Genomic DNA, 25,522 nt, shown 5'->3' on the forward strand with positions numbered 1-25,522 from the left:
AAGAAAGGGAGAGAAACATCAATATGTAGTTGCCTCTTGCACACCCCAAACAGGGTACCTGGCCCACAATCCAGGCTTGTGCTCTGACTGGCAATTGAACTGGTGACCGTTTGATTTGTGGGCCAGACTTAATCTATGGAGCCACACCAGCCAGGGCTTGTTTTTTTATTTTATTTATTTTTTCAATTTTCCATATTTTTAAAAATTGAATTTATTGTGGTGACATTGGTTAATAAAATTGTATAGGTTTCAGGTATATAATTCTATAATATACCATCTGTATATTGTATTGTGTGTTCACCACCTCAAGTCAACTCTCCTTCCATCACTGTTTATCCCCCTTTTTTTCTACGTCCTCTCACCCTACTTCCCCTGTAGTAATCAGCATGTTGTCTATGATTTTTTTTTCCTGAGGGCTTTTTTTTTTTGCTTAATCTCTTTACCTGTTTCACCTAGCCCCCCAACTTCCCTCCTTTCTGACAGCTGTCAGTCTGTTCTCTGTATTTATGAAACTGTTTCTATTTTATTTATTTTGTTCATTAGATCCCACATAGGAGTAAAATCACATGGTATTTGTCTTTTCCTGACTGGCTTATTTCACTTAGCATAATGTTCTCCAGGTCCATTGATGCTGTTTCAAAGGGTGAAATTTCCTTCTTTTTTTTAATACTGTGTAGTATCCCATTGTGTAAATTGTACCCCGGCTTTTTTTTTATCTACTCATCTACCGATAGGCACTTGGGTTGCTTCCAAATCTTGGTTATTATAAATAACACTGCAGTGAACATAAGGGTGCACATATTCTTTCGAGTTAGTGTTTTGAGTTTCTTCAGATACATTCCCAGAAGTGGAATCACTGGGTGAAAAGGCAGATCCACTTTCAATTTTTTGAGGAAATTCCATACTGTTTTCCACAGTGGCTGCACCAGTCTGCATTCCCACCAATAGCGCATGAAGGTTTTCTTTTCTTCACATCCTTGCCAACACTTGTTGTTTGTTGACTTATTGATGATAGCCATTCTGACCAGTGTGAGGTGATACTTCATGTTTTTAATTTGCATTTCTCTGATGATTAATGACTTTGAGTATCTTTTCATACGTCTGTTGGCCATCTGTATGTCCTCTTGGGAGAAGTGTCAATTAAGATCCTCTGTCCATTTTTCAGTTTGTTTGTTTGTTTTGGTGTTGAATCTTACAAGCTTTTTATAAATTTTGGATATTAACCCCTTATCTATATATCATTTGCAAATATGTTCTCCCATTCAGTGGGTTGTGTTTTCATTTTGCTGATAGTTTCCTTTGCTGTGCAGAAGCTTTTTAGTTTGATGTAGTCCCATTTGTTTATTTTTTCCTTTTGTTTTCCTTGACCCAGGCAATATATTAGAAAAAATATTGCTAAGAGAAATGTCCGAGATTTACTGCCTATGTTTTGTTCCAGGATTTTTGTGGTTTAAGGACTACGCCCATTTGTCTTTAATTCATTTTGTGTACTTTTGTGTGTGTGTATGTGTGTGTATTGTGTAAGAGGGTGGCGTATTTTCATTCTTTTGCACATATCTGTCCAATTTTTTTAAGATTTTATTTATTTATTTTTAGAGAAAGAGGAAAGGAAGGGGAAAGCGAGGGAGAGAAATATCATTGTGTCCCCCTACTGGGGACCTGGCCTGCAACCTGGACATGTGCCCTGTCTGGGAATCGAACCAGTGACCCTTTGTTTCACAGGCCAGCACTCAGTCCACTGAGCCATACCAGCCAGGTCTGTTCAATTTTCTTTACACCATATATTGAATAGACTATCTTTACCCCATTGTATGTTTTTGCCTCCTTTGTCAAATAGTATTTGACCATAAAGGAATGTGTTTATTTCTAGGCCCTCTATTCTGTTCCATTGATCTATGTTTTTATGTCAGTACCATTCTCTTTTGATTACAATGGCCCTGTAGTATAGTCTAATATCAGGTAGCATAATTCTTCCAACTTTGTTCATCCTCAAGATTGCTGTGGCTATTTGAGATGTCTTGTGATTCCTTGTATATTTTTGGAATATTTGTTTTAGTTCTGTGAAATACAGCATTGGTATCTTGATATTGCTTTGCAGAATATGGACATTTTAATGTTTACTTTTCCTATTTATGAACATGGTATATTTGCACTTATTTGTATCTTCTCCAATATCTTTCCTTGGTGTCTTATAAGTTTCTGAGTGCAGGTGTTTTACATATTTGGTTAAATTTATTCCTAGGTGTTTTTTTTTTACTTTGATGCAGTTGTGAATGGGTTTTGTTAGCCTCTTTCTGATAGTTCATTATTGGTGTTTAAAAATGCAACTGATTTATGATAATTATTTTGTACCCTGCTACTTTACTGAATTCATTTATCAGTTCTAGTAGTATTTTGGTGGAATCTTCAGGGTTTTCTATATATAGTATCATGTCTTCAAATAATTACAGTTTTACTTCTTCCTTTCCAGTTTGGATGCCTTTTATTTCTTCTTATTTGATTACTGTAGCTAGGACTTGCAGTACTATGTTGAATAAGAGCTCTGGAAATGACACCCTGTCTTGTTCCCAATGTTAAGTGAAACGCTTGTAGTTTTTGCCCATTCAGTATTGTGTTGGCTGTGGGTTTGTCATATATGGCCTTCATTATGTTGAGGTATGTTCCCTCTCTGCCCATTTTGCTGAGAATATTTATCAAAAATGGATGCTGGATTATATCAAATGCTTTTTCTGCCACATGTGATCATGTGGGTTTTGTTCTTTATTTGTTGTATGTTGTGTATCACATTAATTTTTTTAAGTTTTATATATTTATATTTAATCTTCCCCCCAAGGACATGCTTATTGATTTTAGAAAGAGAGGAAGACAGGGAGAAAGACAGGGAGAGAAACAGTGGTCAGTTGCCTTTCCTATGTGACCCAGCAAGGACCAAGTCTGCAACCTAGGTGTGCACCCTGACCTGGAAGAGAACCCATGACCTTTCAGTTTGTGGAACACTGTCCAACCAACTGAGCCACGACAGCCAGGGCTGCGTATCACATTTGTTGATTTGTGGATATTGTCCCAACCTTACATCCCAGGAATAAATCCCACTTGATCATGGTGTGCGGTCTTTTTGATGTATTGCTGGATCCTGTTTGCTAATATTTTGTTGAAGATTTTAGCATCTGTGTTCATCAGGGATGGTGGCCTATAATTTTCTTTCTCTATAGTGTCTTTATCTGGTTTTGGAATTAGGATAATACCAGTCTCATAAAACGAGCTTAGGAGTCTTCCCTTCACTTGAATATTTTGGAATAGTTTGAGAAGGATAGGTGTTAGTTCTTCAGATGTTTGGTAAATTCACCTGTGAAGACATCTAGTCCAGGCGTTTGGTTTCTTGGGAGTATGTTTTATTATTACTGCTTCCATTATACTAGTTGTAATCTCTCTGTTCCAATTCTCTGATTCTTTCTGATTCATATTTGGGACATTATGTTTCTAGGAATTTGTCCATTTCATCCAGATTGTCCAATTTGTCAACATACAGTTACTCATAATATTTTCTTGATAATCCTTAGTATTTCTGTGGTGTCAGTTATTACTTCTCCTCTTTCATTTCTGATTTTATTTATTTGGGTCCTCTCTCTTTTTTTCTTGATAAGTCTGGTTAAAGGTTTGTCAATTTTGTGTATCTTTTCAAAGAGCCAGCTATTGTGTTCCTTGATCTTTTGCATCTTTTTTTAGACTTTCATTTATTTCTGCTCTGATCTTTATTATTTTCTTTCTTCTACTCACTCTGTACTTTGTTAGTTGTTCTTTTCCAAGTTTAAGTGTAAAGTAAAATTATTTATTTGAGATTTTTCTTATTCTTTGAGATAGGCCTGTAATACTATAAATTTTCCTCTTAGGATTGCTTTCCCTGCATCCCATAGATTTTGGGTTAACTTGTTTTCATTTTCATTTGTTTCAGTGTGTCTTTTGATATTTTTCTTGATCTCATTGTTAACCTAGTTATTGTTTAATAACATGTTATCTAGCCTCTTCGTCTTTATCCGTTTTTAAGGGTTTTTCTTGTGATTCATTTCTAGTTTCATACCATTATCATCAGAGAAGATACTTAATAGGATTTCAGTCTTCTTAAATTTAAAAACAAAATTTACTGTATTTTTTCCATTACCATTTAGACCCTCCCCCTGCAATCACCCCACTGTCATCCATGTCCATGAGTCCTTTCTTCTTTTTGATATCCCTTCACCTCCTAACCTCCCCCCTTAGCTGTCATCCTATGAGTCTGTCTCTATTTTGTTAGTTCAGTTTGTTCATTCGATTCCATATATGAATGAAATCATAGGGTATTTGTCTTTCTCTGATTGGCTTATTTCACTTAGCATAATGCTCTCCAGGTCCATCCATGCTGTCACAAAGGGTAAAATTATCTTCTTTTTATGGCTGAGTAGTATTCCATTGTGTAAATGTCCCATAGTTGTTTTATACACTCATCTACTGATGGACACTTAGGGTCCTTCCATATCCTGGCTATTGTAAATAGCACTGCAATGAACCTAGGGGTGCTGATATTCTTTTGAATTAGTGTTTTAAGTTTCTTCTGATATATTCCCAGAAGTGGAATCACTGGGTCAAAAGTAGTTCCATTTTTAATTTTTTGAGGAAATTCCATACTGCTTTCCATAGTGGCTGCACCAATCTGCCATTCCCACCTACAGTTCACTATATCCTCACCAACACTTGGTGTTTATTGATTTATTGATGATAATTATTCTGCCAGGTGTAGGGTGATATCTCTTTGTGGTTTTAATTTGTATTTCTCTGATAATTAGTGATACTGGTCATCTGTATGTTCTCTTTGGAGAAGTGTCTATTCAGGTCCTTTACCCATTTTTAATTGGGTTCTTTGTTTTTTTAGTGATGAATTTTGTAAGATCTTCATAAATTTTAGATATTAACCCCTTATCAGATGTATCAGAAAATATGTTCTCCCTTTCAATGGATTGCCTTTTTATTTTTTGATGTTTTCCTTGGCTGTGCAAAACCTTTTTAGTTTGATGTAGTCTCATTTGTTCAATCTTCTGAAATTTATTGAAACTTGTTTTGTGGTCTCACATATAGTCTCTCCTAGAAAAAAGTCCATGTGCACTTGAAAAAAATGTGTATTCTGCTGTGATGGGGTGATATGCTCTGAAGATGTCAATTAAATCCATCTGATCTCATGTGTCATTTATGGCCACTGTTTCCTTGTCGATTTTCTGTCTGGAAGATCTATCCATTGATGTTAGTGGGGTTTTAAAAATTTCCTACTATGGCTGTATTACTGTCTACCTCTTTTTTTCCCTGTCCATCAAGAATTGCTTTACATATTAGGTACTCCTGCAAGGTCTGTCCAGAAAAAGTGCACCATAGTTAATATAACCTGAACAGTTTGCACACCATTAATGTAACCTGGCAGCCAAGGGGAATGGACTGGAATGCACATGTGTGAACAAGGATGACTTCACTGTACTAATCAGTGGGGGCAGTAGACACCACTAAGTGAGCATGTGATGCAGAACCCAGCTCGTGGGGTTCACGTCATTATGGATGAAAATGAGACATTCACAGACTACCGAATCTGGTGGAGGAAAAAGGATGGCATGGCTTTTCTCTCAAGGAGAGCAAAGCCTTGGCCCTTGCTCCAATGACCTTTTATTGTCTTACTGGGCACATTACAAGAAGGTCCTCATTAACTATGCACAGGCTCGCTTTAGGTGGTTACTTTATACAGAAAACAAAGGAGAGGATGCTGGTAATCACATCACAGAAGAGGGATATTTGCAAATGAAAAGGCAAAAGTAGTTGGACTAGTTACACTCATCCTTGGAAGGTTTAGCATGGTTTTTAGGAAGATGCTTTGCAGTAAATATCCTCAATTCAGAGTGAGGGAGTTTTAGCAAAAAGCAAGACTCAGAGCGGCCTAGGTACATTGCAGGCCTGATTCCCCACGGGAAAACCTATCCATGGGTGTGGGTCCTGTGCATCTCCCAGTAGGAGCTGGGCCCACACCATGCAGAGCGGCTCCCACAAGCATGTATACTGTGTATATTGTTGTTTAATCATTTCTTGACAATGATTGATGAGCTTTATTTCTGTGCAAATTGAGCCCAATAAAAGCTTATCAAGGCAAGGGTTGGGGCGTTCTCCTCTTGAGAGAGTGGCCAAGGCACTTTCCCCTTGAAAGAGTGGTTGCACTGTCCCTTTTCCTCCACAGACTTGTAAGTCCATGTGAATTTCTCTAGTCTCATCCTCAATGTGGCAGACCCCACAAGCCGGAGTCCGCATCAAGCTTATATATGGGTCTTGTTTTCTTATTTATTCAGTTATCTTATATCTCTTGATTGGAACATTTAGGCCATTTAAATTTTAAAGTGATTATTGATATATACATATTTATTTCCATTTTGTTCTTTCAACGAATTTCTTCTTTTCTCTCCTCTCCCACCTCTTCCTCCCTCTCCCCAACTCCTTCTCCCCTTTCTCTATTTCTTGTAATACTGGTTCGGTGGTAACAAATTCCTTTAGCTTTTTCTTTTTGGGGAAGTTATTTATTCCTTCTTAAATTTTAAATGATAACCCTACTGGATAAAGTAGTCTTGGCCGTAGGTCCTTGCTTTTCATCACTTTGAAAATTTCATGCCAGTCCCTTCTGGCCTGAAATGTTTCTGTTGAGAAATCAGCTCACATTCTAATGGGAGCTCCTTTGTAGGTAACTTTCTCTTGCTGCTCTTAAGATTCTCTCTTTATTTTTAACCTTTGCCATTTTAATCATGATGTGTCTTTGTGCAGGCCTCTTTGGGTTCATCTTTTTTTTTAATTTTATTGATTTATTTTTAGAGGGTGGGGATGGGAGGGAGAAAGACAGAGAAACATCAATGTGTGGTTGCTTCTCATGTGCCCCCACTGGGGACCTGGCTCACAACCCAGGCCCTCAATCCAGGCATGTGCTCTGACAGAGAATTGAACCAGTGACCCTTTGGTTTACAGGCCAGCACACAATCCACTGATCCATACCAGCCAGGACTCTTTGGGTTCATCTTGCTTGGTGCTCTGATATTTCTGCACTTGTCTGTCTTTTCCTTCACCAGATTAGGGAAGCTTTCTGTCATTGTTTCTTTACCGTGGTTCTCCATCCCTTGCTCTCTGTCTTCTCCCTGTGGTACCCCTATGATGTGGATGTTGTTACGCTTCAGATTGTCCCAAATGTCCCTTAAACTATCCTCATTTTTTTCATTCTTTTTTTTTTCACTGCTCTGATTCAGTGTTTTTTTTCCTACCTTGTCTTCCAAATCACTGATTTGACCTTCTGCTTCATCCAACCTGTTTATTCCTTCCAGTGTATTCTTGACATTAGACATTGTATTCTTTATTTCTTCATATTCTTTTTTTATGTGTTGTATGCTTTTTTTTTATGCTGTTGTAGTTCTAAGGTACAAGGTACTAAGTACCTTGTAGGTTTCATTAAGTTTCTTGAGCATCCTTATAACCATTTTTCTGAACTCTATATCTGTAAGTTGCTTACCTTCATAGCATTTAACTGTTTTTCTGCAGATTTCTCCTCTTCCTTCATTGAGGCATATTTTTTTGTCTCCCCACTTTTGGTGCCTCTTTGTGTTTTTTTTTCTATGCATTAGGTAGATTTGCTATGACTCCCAGTCTTGGTAGAGTGGCCTTAAGACTTAGGTAGGTATCCTGTGGGGCCAGTGGCACAGTCTCTTTGATCACCTGATTGGGGTGCTCCATGAATGTCCTGTGTGTGGCTTATGTGGGCCCTCCTGTTGTAATTGAGTCTTGATTGCTATTGGCCCATTTATGCTGGGATCAAACCTCAGGCTTGCTGGCTATGAGGCTTAACCTTGACCATAATGTGGAGGTTGCTCTGTTGGTACTTTTCACATGATGCAGAATTCACCTCAGCAGGGTCTGGTGCCTCCCAAGATCTCCCTTTGGATATGCCACTTGTGACACTTACTGGATCCTTTTCTGATGTCTGAATCTGGGTGTGTTAGTTCTGGCCTTCTTGGGAGGGACTTTGGTGCAGACTAATGTCTGATGCTGCCTGTTACTGCCCCTAGCAACCTGTTTGTAGCTACAAATCTATCCCCAGTTTATGGCTGTTTTTGCTGAGCTTTGGTGTGCATGGGAAGGATCAATCTGCGTCCCAATGCCGGGTTTTACCAGCACTAGGCCCAGGGGCTGGTCAGCCAAAGTCCCAAGCTCCCTCAGATCTGCCTCTGCCTATCTCTGCCTACTGACTACCTGTTAGGCTCAGTCATTGAAAGAGCCTCTGGCAGTACTCAAGTTACATTAGGTAGGTCCTTAGTGAGTCCAGAAGTGAGTGGTGTTCACTAGACTGATACAGGTTCAAACTCAGTGCCAGTTCTGGGTCTGAGGCCGCTCAGCAAAAGTCCCAGGGTATACCAAGTCTGTCTGCCACCCACTGGGTGCTTGCACACCTTTGTGGTGGAGTCTCAGGGAGTCATCAGGGCAAGGCCAGCAGAGTTTATCCAACTCAAGCAGACCAAGATTTGGCCATGTGAAGGGAAGGCTCTTCCCTGCTTGGGCGTGTGAGAGGGAAATGGCCCCTGTCCCAGAGCCACACAACCCAGTCTATCCTGGATTCTGCCCGGTGGAGCCTGAGCTCAGCACTGGTAGGGTCTCTGTGAAAGGCAGGATGGGGCTAGTGGATCTCCCATGTGGTGGATGTGCTGGTCAAGCTTCACAGAAGGTAGGAACTATAGCCCCTGCCCCACAGCCAAACAACTCAGTCAGTCCCAGATTCTGCTTAACCCTTGGCGGGGCGGAGCCACTGGGAGCCAAATGGGTCAGTCCATTTGAAGCCCAGAAGGTGGGGCTAGAGGGTCTTTCATGAGGAGGAAGCACCAGTTGGTTTCTCGGGTAAGTGGGAAAAATGACCCCTGCTCCAAAGCCACATAACTAAATCACTGACATTCCCTGAGTCTGCCCAGAACTCTACACCCCATAAAAGGTGGCTGACTCTAAGCAGTGCATCAGTTATGCAGAGTGGAAAGAGAGGGAGTCCGGAAGATGGACCAGTGATTTCTCTGAGACTGATGCCATATGAAGAGGATTGCTCCACTCAAGAAAGATGGTGTCTGCAGTGTGAGAGAATGACTCAGCACAGGGATGCTGGGGGCTGTTCCTTCAGGTCTCTCCCCAGAGCCACACACAACAGACTCCCACATGACTCTAATCTGGTTCACCCTCTCTCCTGCAGAGTCCAGGGTGAGTGGCTACAAACAAAATTACGTGCATTGACCCTTTAAGAGGGGTGCCTATGTCTCTATGGGACTTGCGTCTCTCCCTGATGGACAGAAGTCAATCTCCACTGATTTTCACAGCCAGATGTTATGTGGGCACCTCTTCTAGCTCTGGTCCTCTGGGCTGATGAGCTTGGCTTGGGGATGAGACCCCATGCTTCTCAGCAGGAACCCTCTGTGTTTGAGATATCCCTGTGGAACCTCAGCCACCACCCATGGGATGAGGCCATCCTTTTTCATGTCTCCACCCTTCCTACCTGTCTTAAAATGGCTTCTTCTGCAAGTGCTTGGTTGTAACTATTCTTCATCTGGTCTTAGTTGGTTATTCAGGATGATTATTCTATAATTTATTTGTAATTAGTTTGGTCATGGGAGGTCGTGAGTGTACCTTCCCCCTACTCTGCCACTGTCTTGGATCCATGGCCAACTTAATTTTAATAGCATACAAAATCTCTACACTGGTACACCTCTGTCCTCCCCCTTCTGCAATTTGTCATAGATTTCATCTTTATACTTTGCTTATCCAATAACATAGATTAATAATAGTTTTTAAATGCATGTTTCTAAATTGTGTTGAAAATGAATGGTAGAGTTACAAACCAAAATTACAATAATACTAGCTTTTATTTATTATTATTTTAAAAAATATAATATCAAGCCCTGGCTGGCGTAGCTCAGTGGATTGAGCACGGGCTGCGAACCAAAGTGTCACAGGTTCGATTCCCAGTCAGGGTACATGCCTGGGTTGCAGGCCATGACCCCCAGCAACCCCACATTGATATTTCTCTCTCTTTCTCCCTCCCTTCCCTCTCTAAAAATAAATAAATAAAATCTTAAAATATATATATATATATAATATCAGCTTTTAAAATTGTCCATGTATTTAATTTACTGCCAATCTTTAGTTATTCAGATGGCTTTAAGTCATATTATCTAGCTTTCTTTCATTTCAAACCTGAAGGGCTCCTTTTAGTATTTCTTACAGGGCAGTTTATGGTAACAAACTCTCTCAGCTTTTGTTTAATCTAGGAATCATAATTTCTCTCTTATTTTTGAAAGATAGTTGTGTCAAATATAGAATTCTTGGTTGACAATTATTTTATTTTAACACTTTGATAAACAGTCTTCTAGCCTCCAAAGTTTGTGATAAGTCAGGTGATGAATCTTTTTGAAGATCTTTTTTATGTAAGGAGTAGCTTCTGTCTTGATGTTTTCAGAATTCTTTGTATTTTGATCATTTTATTGTAATGTGTCTAACTGTGAGTCTCTGAGTTCATCCTGTGTGTTATTGAACTTCTTGGATGTGCAGATTCATAGTCTTAATTTTTTTTAGCAATTATTTCTTCAAATATTCTACCCTTTTTCCTCTCTCCTCAGATTCCCACAATGCATATATTGATCCACATGATGGTGTCCCATACGTCCCTTAGGTTCTGTTTAGTTTTCTTCATTCTCATTTTCTTTTTGTTCTCAGACTTGATAATTTCAATTGTTATGTCTAAAAATTCACTAATTATCTTTTCTAGTAACTCAAATCTCCTATTGAAACCCTCTAATATATTTTTCATTTTGGTTATTATACTTCTGAGTTCCAGAATTTTTAAAATAATTTTTATTTCTTAATTTATATTTTCATTTTGTTTATATTCATACATCCATTTCTGCTTTTGTCCATCTTTTCCTTTAGTATTTTCAGCATCTTTAAGACAGTTGTCTTAAAGTCTTTGTCTAGTAAGAAGCCCATCATTTGGGCTTCCTCAGGTATGTTTTTTGGGAATATATATATATATATATATATATATATATATATATATATTAACACCAAAGAAAATATGTGACTTCTTTAAATCTACTGGAAGCCACTTCAGCTAGTAGTGGTTAAAAGACACTAATCTGCCTCCATGCTGCACCTTGATGCTCAGACCAGCAATCTGCCATCAGAATAATACCCAGATATTTGGAAGACAAGGTCTTATTTCCTACCTTGGCTCCCTCAAACTGCACCCACCTGAGTGTTTGATTGTCTTTCCCACAACTGACTGCCACAGGGCCAGGTGGACTGGGGATGGATAGCCACCACTGAGCTGATGGCTAAAAATGACCAAAATGTATATAATTTGCCAGCCCAGCACTCTTCCCGAAAGCTGCAAACATTCATATAGATTCCAAAGCTCCAAAATACAGTCATACCTCAGTACTCATCAGCTTCAGAACTCATCAGACTCTGTACTTGTTGCATTTTGATGACAAAAGATATTTCAGCAGTTGGCACTTGCTCACTACTCGGTACTCCTTTCTCATGATGAAACAGTGGTAGAGGTGTAAGTCTCATGGTAGCTCATGAACAGTTCCGTACTTGTCAGTTTTGGCACTTTTTACAAGATTTGGAACAAATTAAGCATGAGTACCGAAGTACCACTTCAGGGAGCTTCTATCAGTACAATTGTCCAGGTTGAAAGATGGATTCTTGGCACTTCCTACTTTGCCATCCTCTCTGATGTCACATCTTTTTGATCTCTTGTTTAACTCACTTGAGAAGTCCTCTAAGTAAGATGGCTCAATTATTCATTTCTCTACTCTCTAGAGAGTCTCAAAGAACTATAGTTCTTTGTGGCATTCTTTACAGTTTGTCTCTCTTCCCCACTAGACTATATGCTTTAGGAGGAAAAGAACCCTATCTATCTTATTTTCTGCTATGTTCCCAGTGTCTGGCACCTAGGGATATATAGAAAATGTTTCATGAACAAAAAAATAAAGTGACCTAACCTGAGAAGGATAGTGCCTCTCAGCAGGGTCACTGTTTAACTTGTTATAATATACAGCACAATGCTGGTGTAAGGGAGCCATGATTAATAGCTCCTGTGGTAATCTGCACAGTATCCTATATCCTGTGAGATCCCTGTCCTGTGGAGCTTACTGTCTGGCTCTAATAATAATTGTCAATTCCATGGAAAAGTTGCCCACCTCAGATGCAATCACTGTAGGCAGGATCCCCCAGGCCACATCTCTTTAGAAGAAAGGTGCTTCAGCCTGTATCATTTCATGCCCAGTGGGCCACTCTAACTCTGAACAGCAGGGACATGTGGCTCACATGGCCTCTCACTCTGAAGGTGCATTTGGTTTCTGTCATATCTGACCAGGTGCAGACACACAAGCCTTTCACAGTGACCTTCGACCTCACAGACCCTGAGGCTGTTGTTGGAGCAACAGCTGAGATCCTGCAGTGCTTTGGTTATGTCGATGTACTCATCAACAATGCTGGTGTCAGCTACCGTGGTGCCATCCTAGATACCACCACAGACGTGGACAAGAGAGTCATGGAGACAAACTACTTTGGCCCAGTAGCTCTAACGAAAGGTGAGTCTTAGATGAAAGAAAAAAGAACACTGATGTGTGTGTGTGGGGGGGGGGTGTTGTTTGCCATGACCAGCGCAGCTAGATCAGTCAGGTCCCCAGGGAAAGTGACGGGGGATTGAGAAATAGAGACAGAGTCAAAGCGGGGTCAGGTGGAGTCCCTTCTCTGGGATGCAGAGGAGGGAACTGTTTATTGGTGAAGTCAGGCTGTATATATTGAGCCAGCTTTGAAGCAGAACGTGAGAAAGACAAACCGCAAGGCTAGGTACATTGTATTTTTTAAGAACATTTGCTGCTCCTTCTTGGTACAGTGATATAGCAAGCAGCCAAGTCATTCTTCTCTTACAACAATCTATCAGGCAGTCTTCCGTGGCCTGGGGCAGCTGTGCTGAAGCCGAGGCCTGCTTCCAACCCTTTTGGCATGCGTTATCCTGCTTGGCTCTCCACATTTGTTGTTTTTCACATCACTTGGTTCCTTGTTAGCTGAATGTTGCCTGTCTTCATCCTCTGTTTTACCTTGGAAAAGGTGCTGTTGTTTACAGCTTGGGTGCTGGCTTCTTCCAGATTTTTATTTGCATTTTCTCTATCTCCTTTCTAGCCTTAAATCAAGATGCTCTCTTCAGTGACAGCTTCCTTTGTACAGTATCGCCTCCATTTCCTCTTAGTGTCGTGCATAAACCCCTACATAGTAGAGATACTCTTATGTCCAGGCACAATTTCCTTCCAGGGGAGAGCTCTCCAGGAAACTGAGCTGGCCATTAGTGATTAGGCCTCTGTCTGCCGCTCTCTGTCTCCTCCTCCCTCCTCCCCTCTATATGCCAGCTGGAAGTCTGCCAGGTGCAGGAGGCCTAAAAGTTCCAACAAAATATGGGCCTCCCCATAGAGGGCTTTCACCATTCACCTCCTTTGATCCGATGAAATCTAATAAGTGAGGCCATCCCCTCTCAGCATTGGGTGCAGTGACCAGAAGAAAAGTCCTCTTGTAAAATCTCTGACTTCTTTCCTTAGCATTCCTGCCCTCCATGATCAAAAGGCGACAGGGCCACATCGTCGCCATCAGCAGCATCCAGGGCAAAATCAGCATTCCTTTTCGATCAGCATGTGAGTACTTCCTTCTCCCTCCCCCAAATGTTCTTCGTTTTTGTTTTTTCCTGATTATAGAAATACCACATTTTCTATCCAGAATGCAGACATTAGAGAAATACTCAATACAGAATATGAAGGAACTTCATCAGAATGTGTTCTCCTGAGTAGAGGATGTCCAGTTCAAGTCCCAGGTCTACTCCTTAGCCCCTATCTGTGACCTTGTGCAGGCGTTCCAACCACTCTGCCACCCCAGTCCTCATCTGCAAAGTGGAGATGGGATCTGCTGAGTGAAGTGTTTGGAGCAGCGCCAGGCATAAGTACCATGCCTGTGTTAGTTGCAATTATCGATTACCATTGCCCTCAGGTACTGTCACTTCATATCGCTCTGGGCATTTCCCCCCAAGCTTTTTCTACATATGATCAAACATACAAAAAATAGGGTCACGTTATGCATACTGTTTTGTGACTTGCTTATTTCAAACAGCAGTTTATCTTTCTACATCAATATATATGGATTTACCTAATCCTTTTAAGTGGATATATAGTAATTTATTGAATTCATATATGACATAATTTATTTAGCCATTTTCCTGGACACTTGAGGATTTTTTCCCCTTCAGTTTTTGACCATTAACAGTTATATACTACATAGAACATCCTTAAATATTTATATCTCTAGGCATTCATGGGAGGGCTTTAGTAAAATAAATTCTGAAAAGTTGAAATAGGTAGGATCAAGTAATCAAAACTGCCACATTGACTTGCAAGTCACACTTCACCTCCATGTATGCAAGTGGCTATGCCAAAATTTTGAGATATCATTTCATTCATCTGTCTGCCATCATGTAGCAAGCAAACAGAATCTAATTTTCTTAAGAGATTTCAAAGGTAATTTTACAGAGTGTCTTACTGACTCCTGTTCTTTGCTCCAGCCTTTGGAAGTAAATACTTAGAGCCAACTCATGCTCTCACCACCTCCAAATGCTCGACTCAGCCACGCCCAGCAGACTTGGCAGAGAAGGCCAGGAGGGCAGAGCTGCTTCAGCACTTTGGGAGCATGGGACAGACATCCAACTGTCTGACCTGGAAATGTCACAGAAACTTACTCTTTCTTTCTGAGCCCAGCTGTACATTTTGGTTCTAGTTGTAGATCCTCAGGCAAGTTAACTTGTCTGATCCTCTATTTCCTTTCTTATGAAATGAGTCTTACAATCATCTTACATACTTCACAAAGTTGTTTTAAAGATGAAATGAGACAAATGAAGATGAAAAGTCCTTTGTAGCCCTGGCTGGTGTGGCTCAGTAGATTGAGTGCTGTCCTGTGAACCAAAAGGTTGGCAGTTTGATCCCCAGCCAGGGTACATCCCTGAGTTGTAGGCTACATCCCCAGTTGGAGGGTGTGAGAAAGGCAGCCAATCAATGTATCTCTTACGCATTTATATTTCTCTCCCTGTCTTTCTCCCTCCCTTCCACTCTGTCTAAAAAAGTAAATTTTTAAAAATCTTCAAAAAAACATCCTTTGTAAATTATGAAGCACTGTATCTATATTTCTTCCTATGCTTGTATCTGTTTTCACCTCCTGTCCTCAGATAGGACATTCGTCTAAGGCTGCTAAAATAGTTCTGGAATATATATATATATATATATATATATATAATCACCAATGATAAAGCAAATGAGGTAAACTGTTAATAATAGGTAAGTCAAAGTAAAAGATATACCATGTTCTTGGTATGAAACTATTTCAAAAGTTTACTTTGATTTAGTCTGAGTTTTGTTCTCCACTTAGCTTGTGACTAAAGTAAATCACACGTGGTTGGTCTGGGCACTTTATGATGACCAGCATGAATGTGGCAGTGCCTCCTGAGCACAGTGGTGAGTGCTGGTGTCTTCTCATAAAATGGGAGAGCAGCTTTATCTCCCCCACAGTACTGTGGTGAGGACCAAGTCAGGTGATCCAGGCAGTGTAGTGAGCACCATGCCTTGTGGGTAGGAGGGCTGAGTACTTTCACACCAGTGGTGATGAGTAGGTCACCATAGCCTGGCTGCTGATCTGCAGCCTGAGAGCTCTGGGAGACTCATTGTTCAGGGTACAGCCTTCCATTCTTGGGATCCCCAGGATGACTCCCTGTTCTCAGTCCCTGGGCCTGGACAGCACTTCTGGAATCACGCTGACAGGAACAGTCCTGCCCACCCACCTACTCACAGACTACTGATGTGGCCTTGCAACATGGCCTAAAACAAAGAAGCTGGCCCCAGAAGACACTCGAGCAAGTTCAGACACTTGAATTTCTCATGTGACTTGTGGCAACACTTCCTGGTGTTTTCCCCTTCCTGTTTTATTGGCCAGTGGATGCCCCTTTCCTAAGGCTGAAACACTTAGAACTCTGAATGGGGGAAACTGATTTTCAGTGTGGATGCCATGTGTTTCCCAGGAATATTGTAGGGTCGCTGTGTCCCCTTTCTCCTGTTGTGGAGCCATCACTGAAGAACAGTAGTAGCTCCATTTCTTAGAGGTGGAGCAAGCTCAGTATCTCTTCCTGATGAAAAGCCACTTTGTGGAAGTTTGTTAAACAAAATACATTAAGAGAGCCAGTCTTGGATTTTATGCATACACGCTCCCATGCATGCAAGGATGCTTATTAATAACATAGCTTCGATGAAAAAACCTGGAAACAACCTGTGAAGGGCCACTTCTGAAGTCCAGGGACTCATGGAGGAGTGTGCCAAGTCTGCATGACTGGCATGGAGGCAGTCAAGACTATTGTCACTAGGTGAAGGCTACTTGCAGGAATAATATGAATAGTATGAGTTCTATTAACATCACATATATGCATATGCACACAGGATATATAAAAAATAAATCCTGAGACACCATTAGTGTTGGTTACCTCTGGAGAATGAAATTCTTCAGGACTTGGAATGTAGGACTTGTATTTTTTTTACTTTCTATCCTTGTGTATTATTTGAATGTGGAATAATTTTTCAAAATTTTTACAGTATATTTTATTGATTATGCTATTATAGTCATTCCATTTTTTCTCCCTTTTATTTCACTCTGCACCCCACCCTCTCACTGGCATTCCACCCTTAGTTCATCTCATGGGTCATACATTTAAGTTCTTTGGCTTCTCCATTTCCCATATTATTCTCCCCCTGTCTATTTTGTACCTACCATTTATGCTTCTTATTCCCTGTACCTTTTCCTCCATTTCCTTTCTCCCCCTACCCACTGATAACCCTCCATGTGATCTCTATTTCTGTGATTCTGTTCCTGTTCTAGTTGTGTGCTTAGTTCATTTTTGTTTTTTAGGTCAGTTGTTGATAGTTGTGAGTTTGTTGTCATTTTACTGTTCATATTTTTGATCAACTTCTTTTTCTTAGATAAGTCCCTTTAACATTTCATATAATAAGGGCTTGGTGATGATGAACTCCTTTAACTTGACCTTATCTGGGAAGTACTTTATCTGCCCCTCCATTCTAACAATAGCTTTGCTGGATAGAGTCATCTTGGATGTCGGTCCTTGCCTTTCATGACTTTGAATACTTCTTTCCAGCCCCTCCTTGCCTGCAAGATTTCTTTTGAGAAGTCAACTGATGGTCTTATGGGAACTCCTTTGTAGACAACTGTCTTCTTTTCTCTGGCTGCTTTTAAGATTCTCTCCTCTTTGATCTTGGGTAATGTAATTATGATGTGCCTTGGTGTGTGCTTCCTTGGGTCCAACTTCTTTGGGATTCTCTGAGCTTCCTGGGCTTCCTGGAAGTCTTATTTCCTTGGCCAGATTGGGGAAGTTCTCCTTCATTATGTTTTCAGGTACGTTTTCAATTTCTTGCTCTTCCTCTTCTCCTTCTGGTACCTTCTCCTTCTGGTATTTGGATGTTGGAACATTTAAAGTTGTCCCAGAGGTTCCTAAGCCTCTCCTCATTTTTTTTGAATTCTTGTTTCTTCATTCTGTTCTGGTTGAATGTTTATTTCTTCCTTCTCCAAATCATTTGAGTCCTGGTTTCCTTCCCATCACTGTTGGTTCCCTGTATAGTTTCCTTTATTTCACTTTGTATAGCCTTTACTTCTTCCTCTGTTTTGTGACCATACTCAACCATTTCTGTGAGCATCCTGATTGCCAGTGTTTTGAAGTGTGCATCTGATAGGTTGGCTACCTCTTCATCACTTAGTTTGTTTTTGGAGCCTTGATCTGTTCTTTCATTGGGCCGTATTTTTTGTCTTGGCATGCCTGTTATGTAGTAAGGGGTGGAGCCTTAGGAATTAGCCTGGGCAGGGCAGCCTAGGTTGCTGTGTTGTGGCACTGTAGGTGCAGGAGATGTCTGAGAGGGGACAAAGCCACTTGCTCAGCTCTCATCCCACTTTCAGTCACTTTCCAACTACCCACAAATAATTTGGGCCCTTCTGGCACTGATTCCTGGGTGGATGGGTTGGTTTATGTTCTAGGACCCTGTGGGTCTCTCCAGTGAACTCTTCTGTGAGGCTGGGAGTTTCTCCCACCCCCAAACCCCCATGGGTTTTTAGCCAGTGGTTTTGAGGCTTTCTTTTCTTGCTCAGGAACCCTGGGTTGTGTGGTCTGTCTCCCTCCCCAGTTGTTCCTCCCTTTATCTGCACACAAGCATGGAGCTGTCAGCTGCTGCCTCACCTATCCAGTCCTTCAGCCACTGCCTTGCCTGTGTTATCTCCACCCCTGCTGCCCATCTCCGCCTCTCCTGCCAGTCTGAATGAATGTGTCTTTAACTCCTTGGTTTTTGGACTTCCATACAGTTCAATTTTCTGGCAGTTCTGGTTGTTTTTTGTTTTTAAATTTGTTGTTGTCCTTCTTTTGGTTGTGCAAGGAGGCATAGTGTATCTATGTACATCTCCATCTTGGCCAGAAGTCTCCTAAAGTAGAATAATTTCTGACTTAAACAAAAGTTGCAGGAATAATACAAAGAAGTCTTATTGTACCCTTCATGCAGATTCCCCAGTTGTTAACATTTTATCTGTATCATGTTTATCATAAAACACATTTGCTTTATCATACTCTGTGTATATACATGCACATGTATGTATATATGAAATTTATAATTTTTCCTTCCTGAACCATTTGAGTCCAGTTGGAGACATGTTACCCTTTTCCTCCTAAATACTTCAGGTGTTTCCTAAAAACAAGGACTAAATGTACTTCTCAAAATAAGGAGATGAACATTGCTATAATACTGTAATTTTATCATCTTAAATTTTAAAACCAGTTTTCTGAATAAAGAAAAGCATGAATGGGAATGAATACTTGGTCTTGTCCCAGGCCACGTCCCATACCAGCACACTCACCTGCCTCTGGCCACCAACCTTTGCAGATGCAGCCTCCAAACATGCGACCCAGGCATTCTTTGACTGTCTTCGTGCTGAAATGGAACAGTATGAGATCAAGGTGACCATAATCAGCCCCGGCTACATCCACACCAACCTCTCTCTAAATGCCATCACTGCTGATGGCTCCAGATATGGAGGTGAGGCCCCTTTTCTTTTCTTTCTTTTTTCAAATATTTTACTTAATTTTAGAGAGAGGGGAAGGGAGGGAGAAAGAGGACAAAAATATTGATGTTTGAGAGATACATGGATTGTAACATCTCAAGCACCCCCAACTGGTGACCTGGCCCACAACCCAGGCATGTGCCCTGACTAGAAATCAAACCAGTGACCTTTTGTTTTCAGGCCAGTGCTCAATCCACTGAGCCACACAAGCCAGGGCTCTTTTCTTTTATAAAAAGCTGTTGGTTAGCCACAGTGAGACACTCTGCTTATATCTGATGATTCTTTGGTCATTTATTTGAATATAATTTTTAAAATGAAAACAGCTATAAGTGTTGGTTATATATATACTGATTAATCATTCACCATTAACCACCCATTGCAGCTATTGGACAGGGCCCCCGTAGGCCAGGACCTTGAGGGCTGGAAAGGAACTTCCTAAGCAGAAAGACTGCCAGGCTTCCAATAAACCCCTTGTCAATGAATTAAAGGGAAGTTAGTGTGAATAAACCTTATGGAAACTATGGGTTGCTTGACCCAAATGGTTCCACACCCACTAAGCTTGAGAAAAACTGATTTCAAGGTACTGAAAGCAACAAGCCCAATCTTGTGGGGTTAGCCTGGGTGCTCCAGTCTCAGAATCTCCTTGCTTCAGCCAATAAGAGTGCTGAGCTGACCTGCAGTCACCACTAATGGGCCCAACTGCTTGGCTCCAGGATACAGGCAGGCCAAGCAGAGACCAGTCGGTTTCTACCTCTCAGGTAGATTGACCCCTGGGTGCTATTGCTATGGAAGCCAGCTTTGCCTTCCCAAGCTCGAATAGGGCCTGCCTACCCCTTGAGTACTACTGTCTTCTATGTTTTATCTCCCTGGATGTGATCTCTTGGGCCTGTGCTCTCCATTCACCAGGGGCCTCTTGGTACTACACCCACCATAGCCCAACTTGAACCAAGACTACCCAGGCCTTGGGGTGCAGCTGCTGTCTCACTCAGCAAGTCAATAGAAACCAGACAGAGACACAGATCCAGAGAGACTCATATTTATATTATTCATACTTAGCAGAATCTTTTTAAAAAATTTCCTCTGTGGCATTTAAAAATAAGCAACAATCAGAAACCTCTTGTTCTGTGTTAACCAAAACATGATGAGAACACATGCTGGTAGGAAACTCAGGCAATTTGGATAACTTACAAAAGGGTTTTTTATTTTATTGATTATGTTATTATAGTTGTCCAAATTTTTCCCCCTTTGCCCTCTTCCACCTGGTACCCTTCTTCTCTCCAACAATACTCTCCCTTAGTTCATGTCCATGGGTCGTGCATATAAATTCTTTGGCTTCTCCACTTCCTATACTATTCTTAACATTCCCTTGTCTATTTTAATCCCTGTATCTTTTCCCCCATTATCCTCCTTCCACTTCCTCACTGATAATCCTCCAAATGATCTCCATACCAATGATTCTGTTTCTGTTCTGGTTGTTTCCTTCGCTTTTTTTTTCTTTTTAGATTCAGTTGTTGATAGTTGTGAATTTGTTGCCTTTTTAATGTTCATAGTTCTGATCTTCTTCTTTTTTCTTAAATAAGTCCCTTTAACATTTCATGAAATAATGGCTTAGTGATGATGAACTCCTTTAGCTTTACCTTGTCTAGGAAGCACTTTATATGTCCTTCCATTCTAAATGATAGCTTTGCTGGATAGAGTAATCCAGCCTTGCAGTGCCTTGCTTTTGATCACTTTGAATACTTCTTTCTAGTCCCTTCTTGCCTGCAAAGTTTCTTTTGAGAAATCAGCTGACAGTCCTATGGGAACTCCTTTGTAGGTAACTATCTGCTTTTCTCTTGCTGCTTTTAACATTCTCTGTCTTTAACCTTTGGCATTTTAATTATGATGTGTCTTGGTGTGGTCTTCTTTGGGTCTAATTTGTTTGGGACTCTACTTCCTGGATTTTTATGTTTATTTCCTTTGCCAAAAATAGGGAAGTTTTTTTTTATTTTTTCAAATAAGTTTTCAATTTCTTGCTCTTCCTTTTCTCCTTTTGCCATCCCTATTATTTGGATGTTGGCACATTTGGAGATGTCTCAGAGGGTCCATATACTCTCCTTGTTTTTGTTTTGTTTTGTTTTGAATTCTTGTTTCTGTTCTTTATGAATGTTTATTTCTTCCTTATGTTCCAAATCATTGATTTAAATCCTGGCTTCTTTCTCTTCACTGTTACTTCCCTGAAGATATTTCTTTATTTCACTTAATGTAACCTTCATTACTTCCTTTACGTTGTTGCTGTACTCAATGAGTTCTTTGAGTATCCTGATCACCAAAGTTTTGAATTCTTCATCTGATAGGTTGGCTGTCTCCCTTTTTTTTTTTTTTTAGTTCTTTTTCTGGGGTTGTGTTCTATTCTTTCATTTGGGCCATATTTCTTTGTCTCCTTGATTTGGCAGCCTCCCTCTTTGTTTCTGTGTATTAGGTAGAGCTGCTTTGGCTCCCTGTAAAAGACACCTGTAAATTGTGTGGGGTGAAGACTTACGTAATCACCAGGGCGGGGCAACCCATATCACCACTTTGTAACTCTATGTGAGGGGAGGGCCTGGGGAAGAGACTATGCTGCTGCATGGTTTCTAGGGGTTTGCACAGCACCTGCCCCATTTCCAGTCACTTCACCCACTCCCCATATGTGACTGGTGCCCTTCCAGCTGTTGCCCTGATGCTGCAGAGTAGGTGGGTTTATGTACTTTTTAAAAAAAGATTTTATTTCTTTTTAGAGAGGAGAAAAGAGGGGGAGAGAAAGAAACATCAATGTGTGGTTGCCTCTTGCATATCCGCTACTGGGGACCTGGTGTGCAATCCAGGCATGTGCCCTGGGAGTTGAACCAGTGATCCTTTGGTTCTCAGGCCAGCACTCAGTCCACTGAGCCACATCTGCCAGGATGGATTTTGTATGTTTTTAAGATTGTGAGGGCTCTTCAAGCGGAGTTTCCTGAAAATCCAGCAGTTTCTTCTGCGCTCAACCCCCACTGGTTTTTACAGCCAAAAGTTATGGGAACTTATCATCCCAGCACTGGAATCCTGGGCTGTGTGGCCTGGCATGGGGCTAGGATTGCTTGCTCCTAAGGTGTCCCTCCCAATTTTTATCTACCACATGGAAATGTGGGACTGCCCGTGTCCATTCCATCACCTTCGCCACCTCTCCGCTCTATCTCAGTGTCTCCGCCCCTCCTACCCATCTGGACAAAGGAGGCTTCTTTAAATCCTTGGTTATTGGACTTCCATATAGTTCAATTTTCTGACAGTTTTGCGTGTTGTTTTGAGATTTAGTTATAATTCTTTTTGTGGCTGAGGAAGGAGGTAAAGCATGTCTACCATGCCTCTATCTTGACCAGAAGTCCACAATTGGTTTCTAATGGTCTGTGATAGTGGCCTCTCCTCTATGCCTGCCAATTGGTCCAGCTTTGTTGGGAAAATTGTCAGATTACTAGGGATCAAGAAACATCAGTTGCTGCTAACCAGCCTAACACCTCCTAAACCTCCCAGACACAAAACCAACCAAAGATTTTTCTCCTCCATATTCAGTTAACACATGACCTAGGGTGTGACATCCTTTCTGACTCACTTCTTCACTTTCATTTTAGTGAGCTTGTAGTGCATATGGGTGTCATAGTCTTCTTCCACCCCTTCCTTGTAGAACTTAAGCCTGGCCACCCAAGTTGAATTTGATGGTTTAACATCCTTAGTCAGTGGTTTCAAAAGGCAAAAATGCCTAAGGTCTGAAAACCCCTCCTCAGCTGTGGTGTGAGGGGCTAGCTCTGAGACCTCTGAGACCTCACCTAGGCCAGTCCTCATCTTTTTTAAAAAATATTTTATTTATTTTTTTGACATAATTGGAAGGGAGGGAAAAAGAAAGGGAGATAAATATCAATGTATGGTTGCTTCTCACACGCCCCCCCACTGGGGCCTGGCCCACAACCCAGGCATGTGCCCTGACTGGGAATCGAACCAGGGACCTTTGGGTTCACAGGCTGGTGCTCAGTCCACTAAGCCACACCAGCCAGGTCTGGTCCTCATCTTTTGTTGTACGCCAGCTCTGAGCACCAACTGAGGCCCCTTCTACCTTGTTCCCATGTCCTACTCACATCTCTTACCCAACTCACATGCTAAGCCAAAGAATGGGTCCTCATTTCCTGAAGTACAGGAGAGTCAGGGATGGTGGCATACCACCTGTCTCCTGACTGGGAGGAGCTTCATGATGGAAAATCTGGCGAGCCTACTGAATGACAGTCGTTGGCAGCTTGACTTCAGACAGGGACTTTTGCTTCCAAGTTCATGTGTTTCTTTTGTTTATTTTAGTTATGGACAAGACCACGGCCCAGGGCCGAATGCCTATGGAGGTGGCCCGAGATGTTCTGACTGCTGTGGTGAAGAAAAAGAAAGACGTGATCCTGGCTGACCTGTTGCCTTCCTTGGCTGTATATCTGCGAACTCTGGCTCCTGGGCTCTTCTTTAGCCTCATGGCCTACCGGGCCAGAAGGGAGCAGAAATCTAAGAACTCCTAGTGCCACACAGAGTTGTGTATTACTGGATGTTTGTCTGATAGGTGGGAAAGATGGAGGTACACGTGTCCTGCAGATCCCTGGAAAGACCCCTGCTGGCCCAGAATGAGAAACAAAAAGGTATCTTCCCAGCTGTGTGGGTTAATTCTTAAGGAGTCAATGTGGATCTGGGTTTTAATACTGAGACTATGAAATAAATGAATGGACTGTTAAGAGTCATAGTCCTTACAGATTAGAATAACCATGTCTCCTTGGAATTCTAGCCTCCGCCAGCTCCTAGAAAATGTTTCAATCTTGACATCAGAAGACAGCCTGACATCACCTTGACCCAGTTATTTTCATGTTTGACTTACCCAAGACCACTTGCCTAACTGGTTTGGTAGAGTCCATTTCCAATAGTAAAGGGAGAAGGCTATAGTTTAAGATGGCATTATTCATATCCATTCCTAGGGTCCTACAATATGTCATTCAGCACAGCAAAAGGCTAATGTGATCAATCATATGACATATCTCAAGTGATACCAGCTTTAGTACCAAAAAGGCATTCCCCAGTTTCCTTGTTGACTCCCACCCAAAGCCCATAGGACCAGGGACCACTCCAAGATGAATTTCCTGAGACGGCAGCCAAGGGGGAAAGGAAAACCCTCATGATCCCATGTGTCCTCTAGTATGAGACTCAGAAACCCAGTGAGGTGGCAGGGGTTCTACAGCTGTGACTGCTCCCTGGTGAAAGCAGCCCATTTGTTAGCTATGACAGTGGCAGAGTAGCCAGAAAGGATGCCTGTGTCCATCTTTCTGACTTATTAACAATATATGGTTGAGGCTCATTGAATAAATAAACTTCATACTCAACTTTAGGGTGAAACTTTTCTCGTTATTGAAGCTGACAGTGGAAATTGTGGATCAACTGTTCAGGCTTCCCTGAATTGGGATAAAAATTTCCTACCATATTACACTGTTATATTACATCGTAATTGTGAACCTATGGAGCCTGTATTTTAAACAGCTACTCAAAATAGTGGCCAAAGGCAGCCTGTGGTGTGGGTGTTCAAGGCTCTCAAGTTTCCTGGAAGTAGGAGGACAAGGAGTGGATTAGATCTGGTGACCTATCCCAGTTCCCAGCACGGCCTGAACATTCTAGGAGCCCGTGGTTGCAATGTGGATATAGATGTGATGGGTGGCTTTTCACTGTCCTCCGAAACCATTTACCTCCCTCCTGACATGGAAGAGAAAGGTGCATACTCTGCCATCAAGGCAACATCAGCTGTGTTGCTGAGGTTGTCAGTTTTGGAGCAGTTTTGACAGTGGCCTGCTGAGCCCTGACTCAGGTATGGGCTGGGAAGTGGACCTTGGAGCAGACAAAAAGGGTCTCAGGCTAGATATGACACTTGAGTCATATTCAAATACCACTGTTTACTTATCATTTTTTAAATACTCACTTTCTAAAACTTAACTTTAGAAATTTTGTATCCTACCATATAAATAGAAAATAATTTAACACAAACCAAAACACTAAAATCTAGCTAAATCCACTGTCTACTAAAGGCTGTGTCTAAAGCCCATCTGCTTGTGAGCAGATTGGCAATATCAGATGTATGAAAGATGTGCTCACCACACACAGATGTTCCTGGTGGCTTCAAGGACAAGGAAAAGGACTAAAAAAGACCAATGATGCAGTGTTCTTTGATGTCCACGTTACACCTAAAGCCATC

At 41.3% G+C, this 25,522-nt stretch overlaps 1 protein-coding gene across 6 annotated transcripts in view; it reads left to right on the forward strand.

Annotated features, from left to right (window-relative positions):
- The window catches only part of DHRS7B (dehydrogenase/reductase 7B), an 85,192-nt gene extending 60,530 nt beyond the window's left edge, over positions 1-24,662 (forward strand). For 3 of the 6 annotated variants that reach the window (XM_045824653.1, XM_045824652.1, XM_045824656.1), the window contains exons 4-7: positions 12,452-12,668; positions 13,674-13,766; positions 19,092-19,244; positions 23,608-24,662. In XM_045824653.1, the coding sequence (XP_045680609.1) occupies positions 12,452-12,668; positions 13,674-13,766; positions 19,092-19,244; positions 23,608-23,813 (669 nt within the window). In that variant the 3' untranslated portion in view covers positions 23,814-24,662. The remainder of the gene's footprint in view (positions 1-12,451; positions 12,669-13,673; positions 13,767-19,091; positions 19,245-23,607) is intronic. The other 3 variants (XM_045824657.1, XM_045824658.1, XM_045824655.1) reach the window with 2 other exon arrangements.
- The last annotated feature ends 860 nt before the right edge of the window (positions 24,663-25,522 follow it).

Source organism: Phyllostomus hastatus, unplaced genomic scaffold (genome assembly GCF_019186645.2).
Source record: "Phyllostomus hastatus isolate PE091 unplaced genomic scaffold, TTU_PhHast_1.1 phas_scaffold_55, whole genome shotgun sequence".
Taxonomy (NCBI): domain Eukaryota; kingdom Metazoa; phylum Chordata; class Mammalia; order Chiroptera; family Phyllostomidae; genus Phyllostomus; species Phyllostomus hastatus.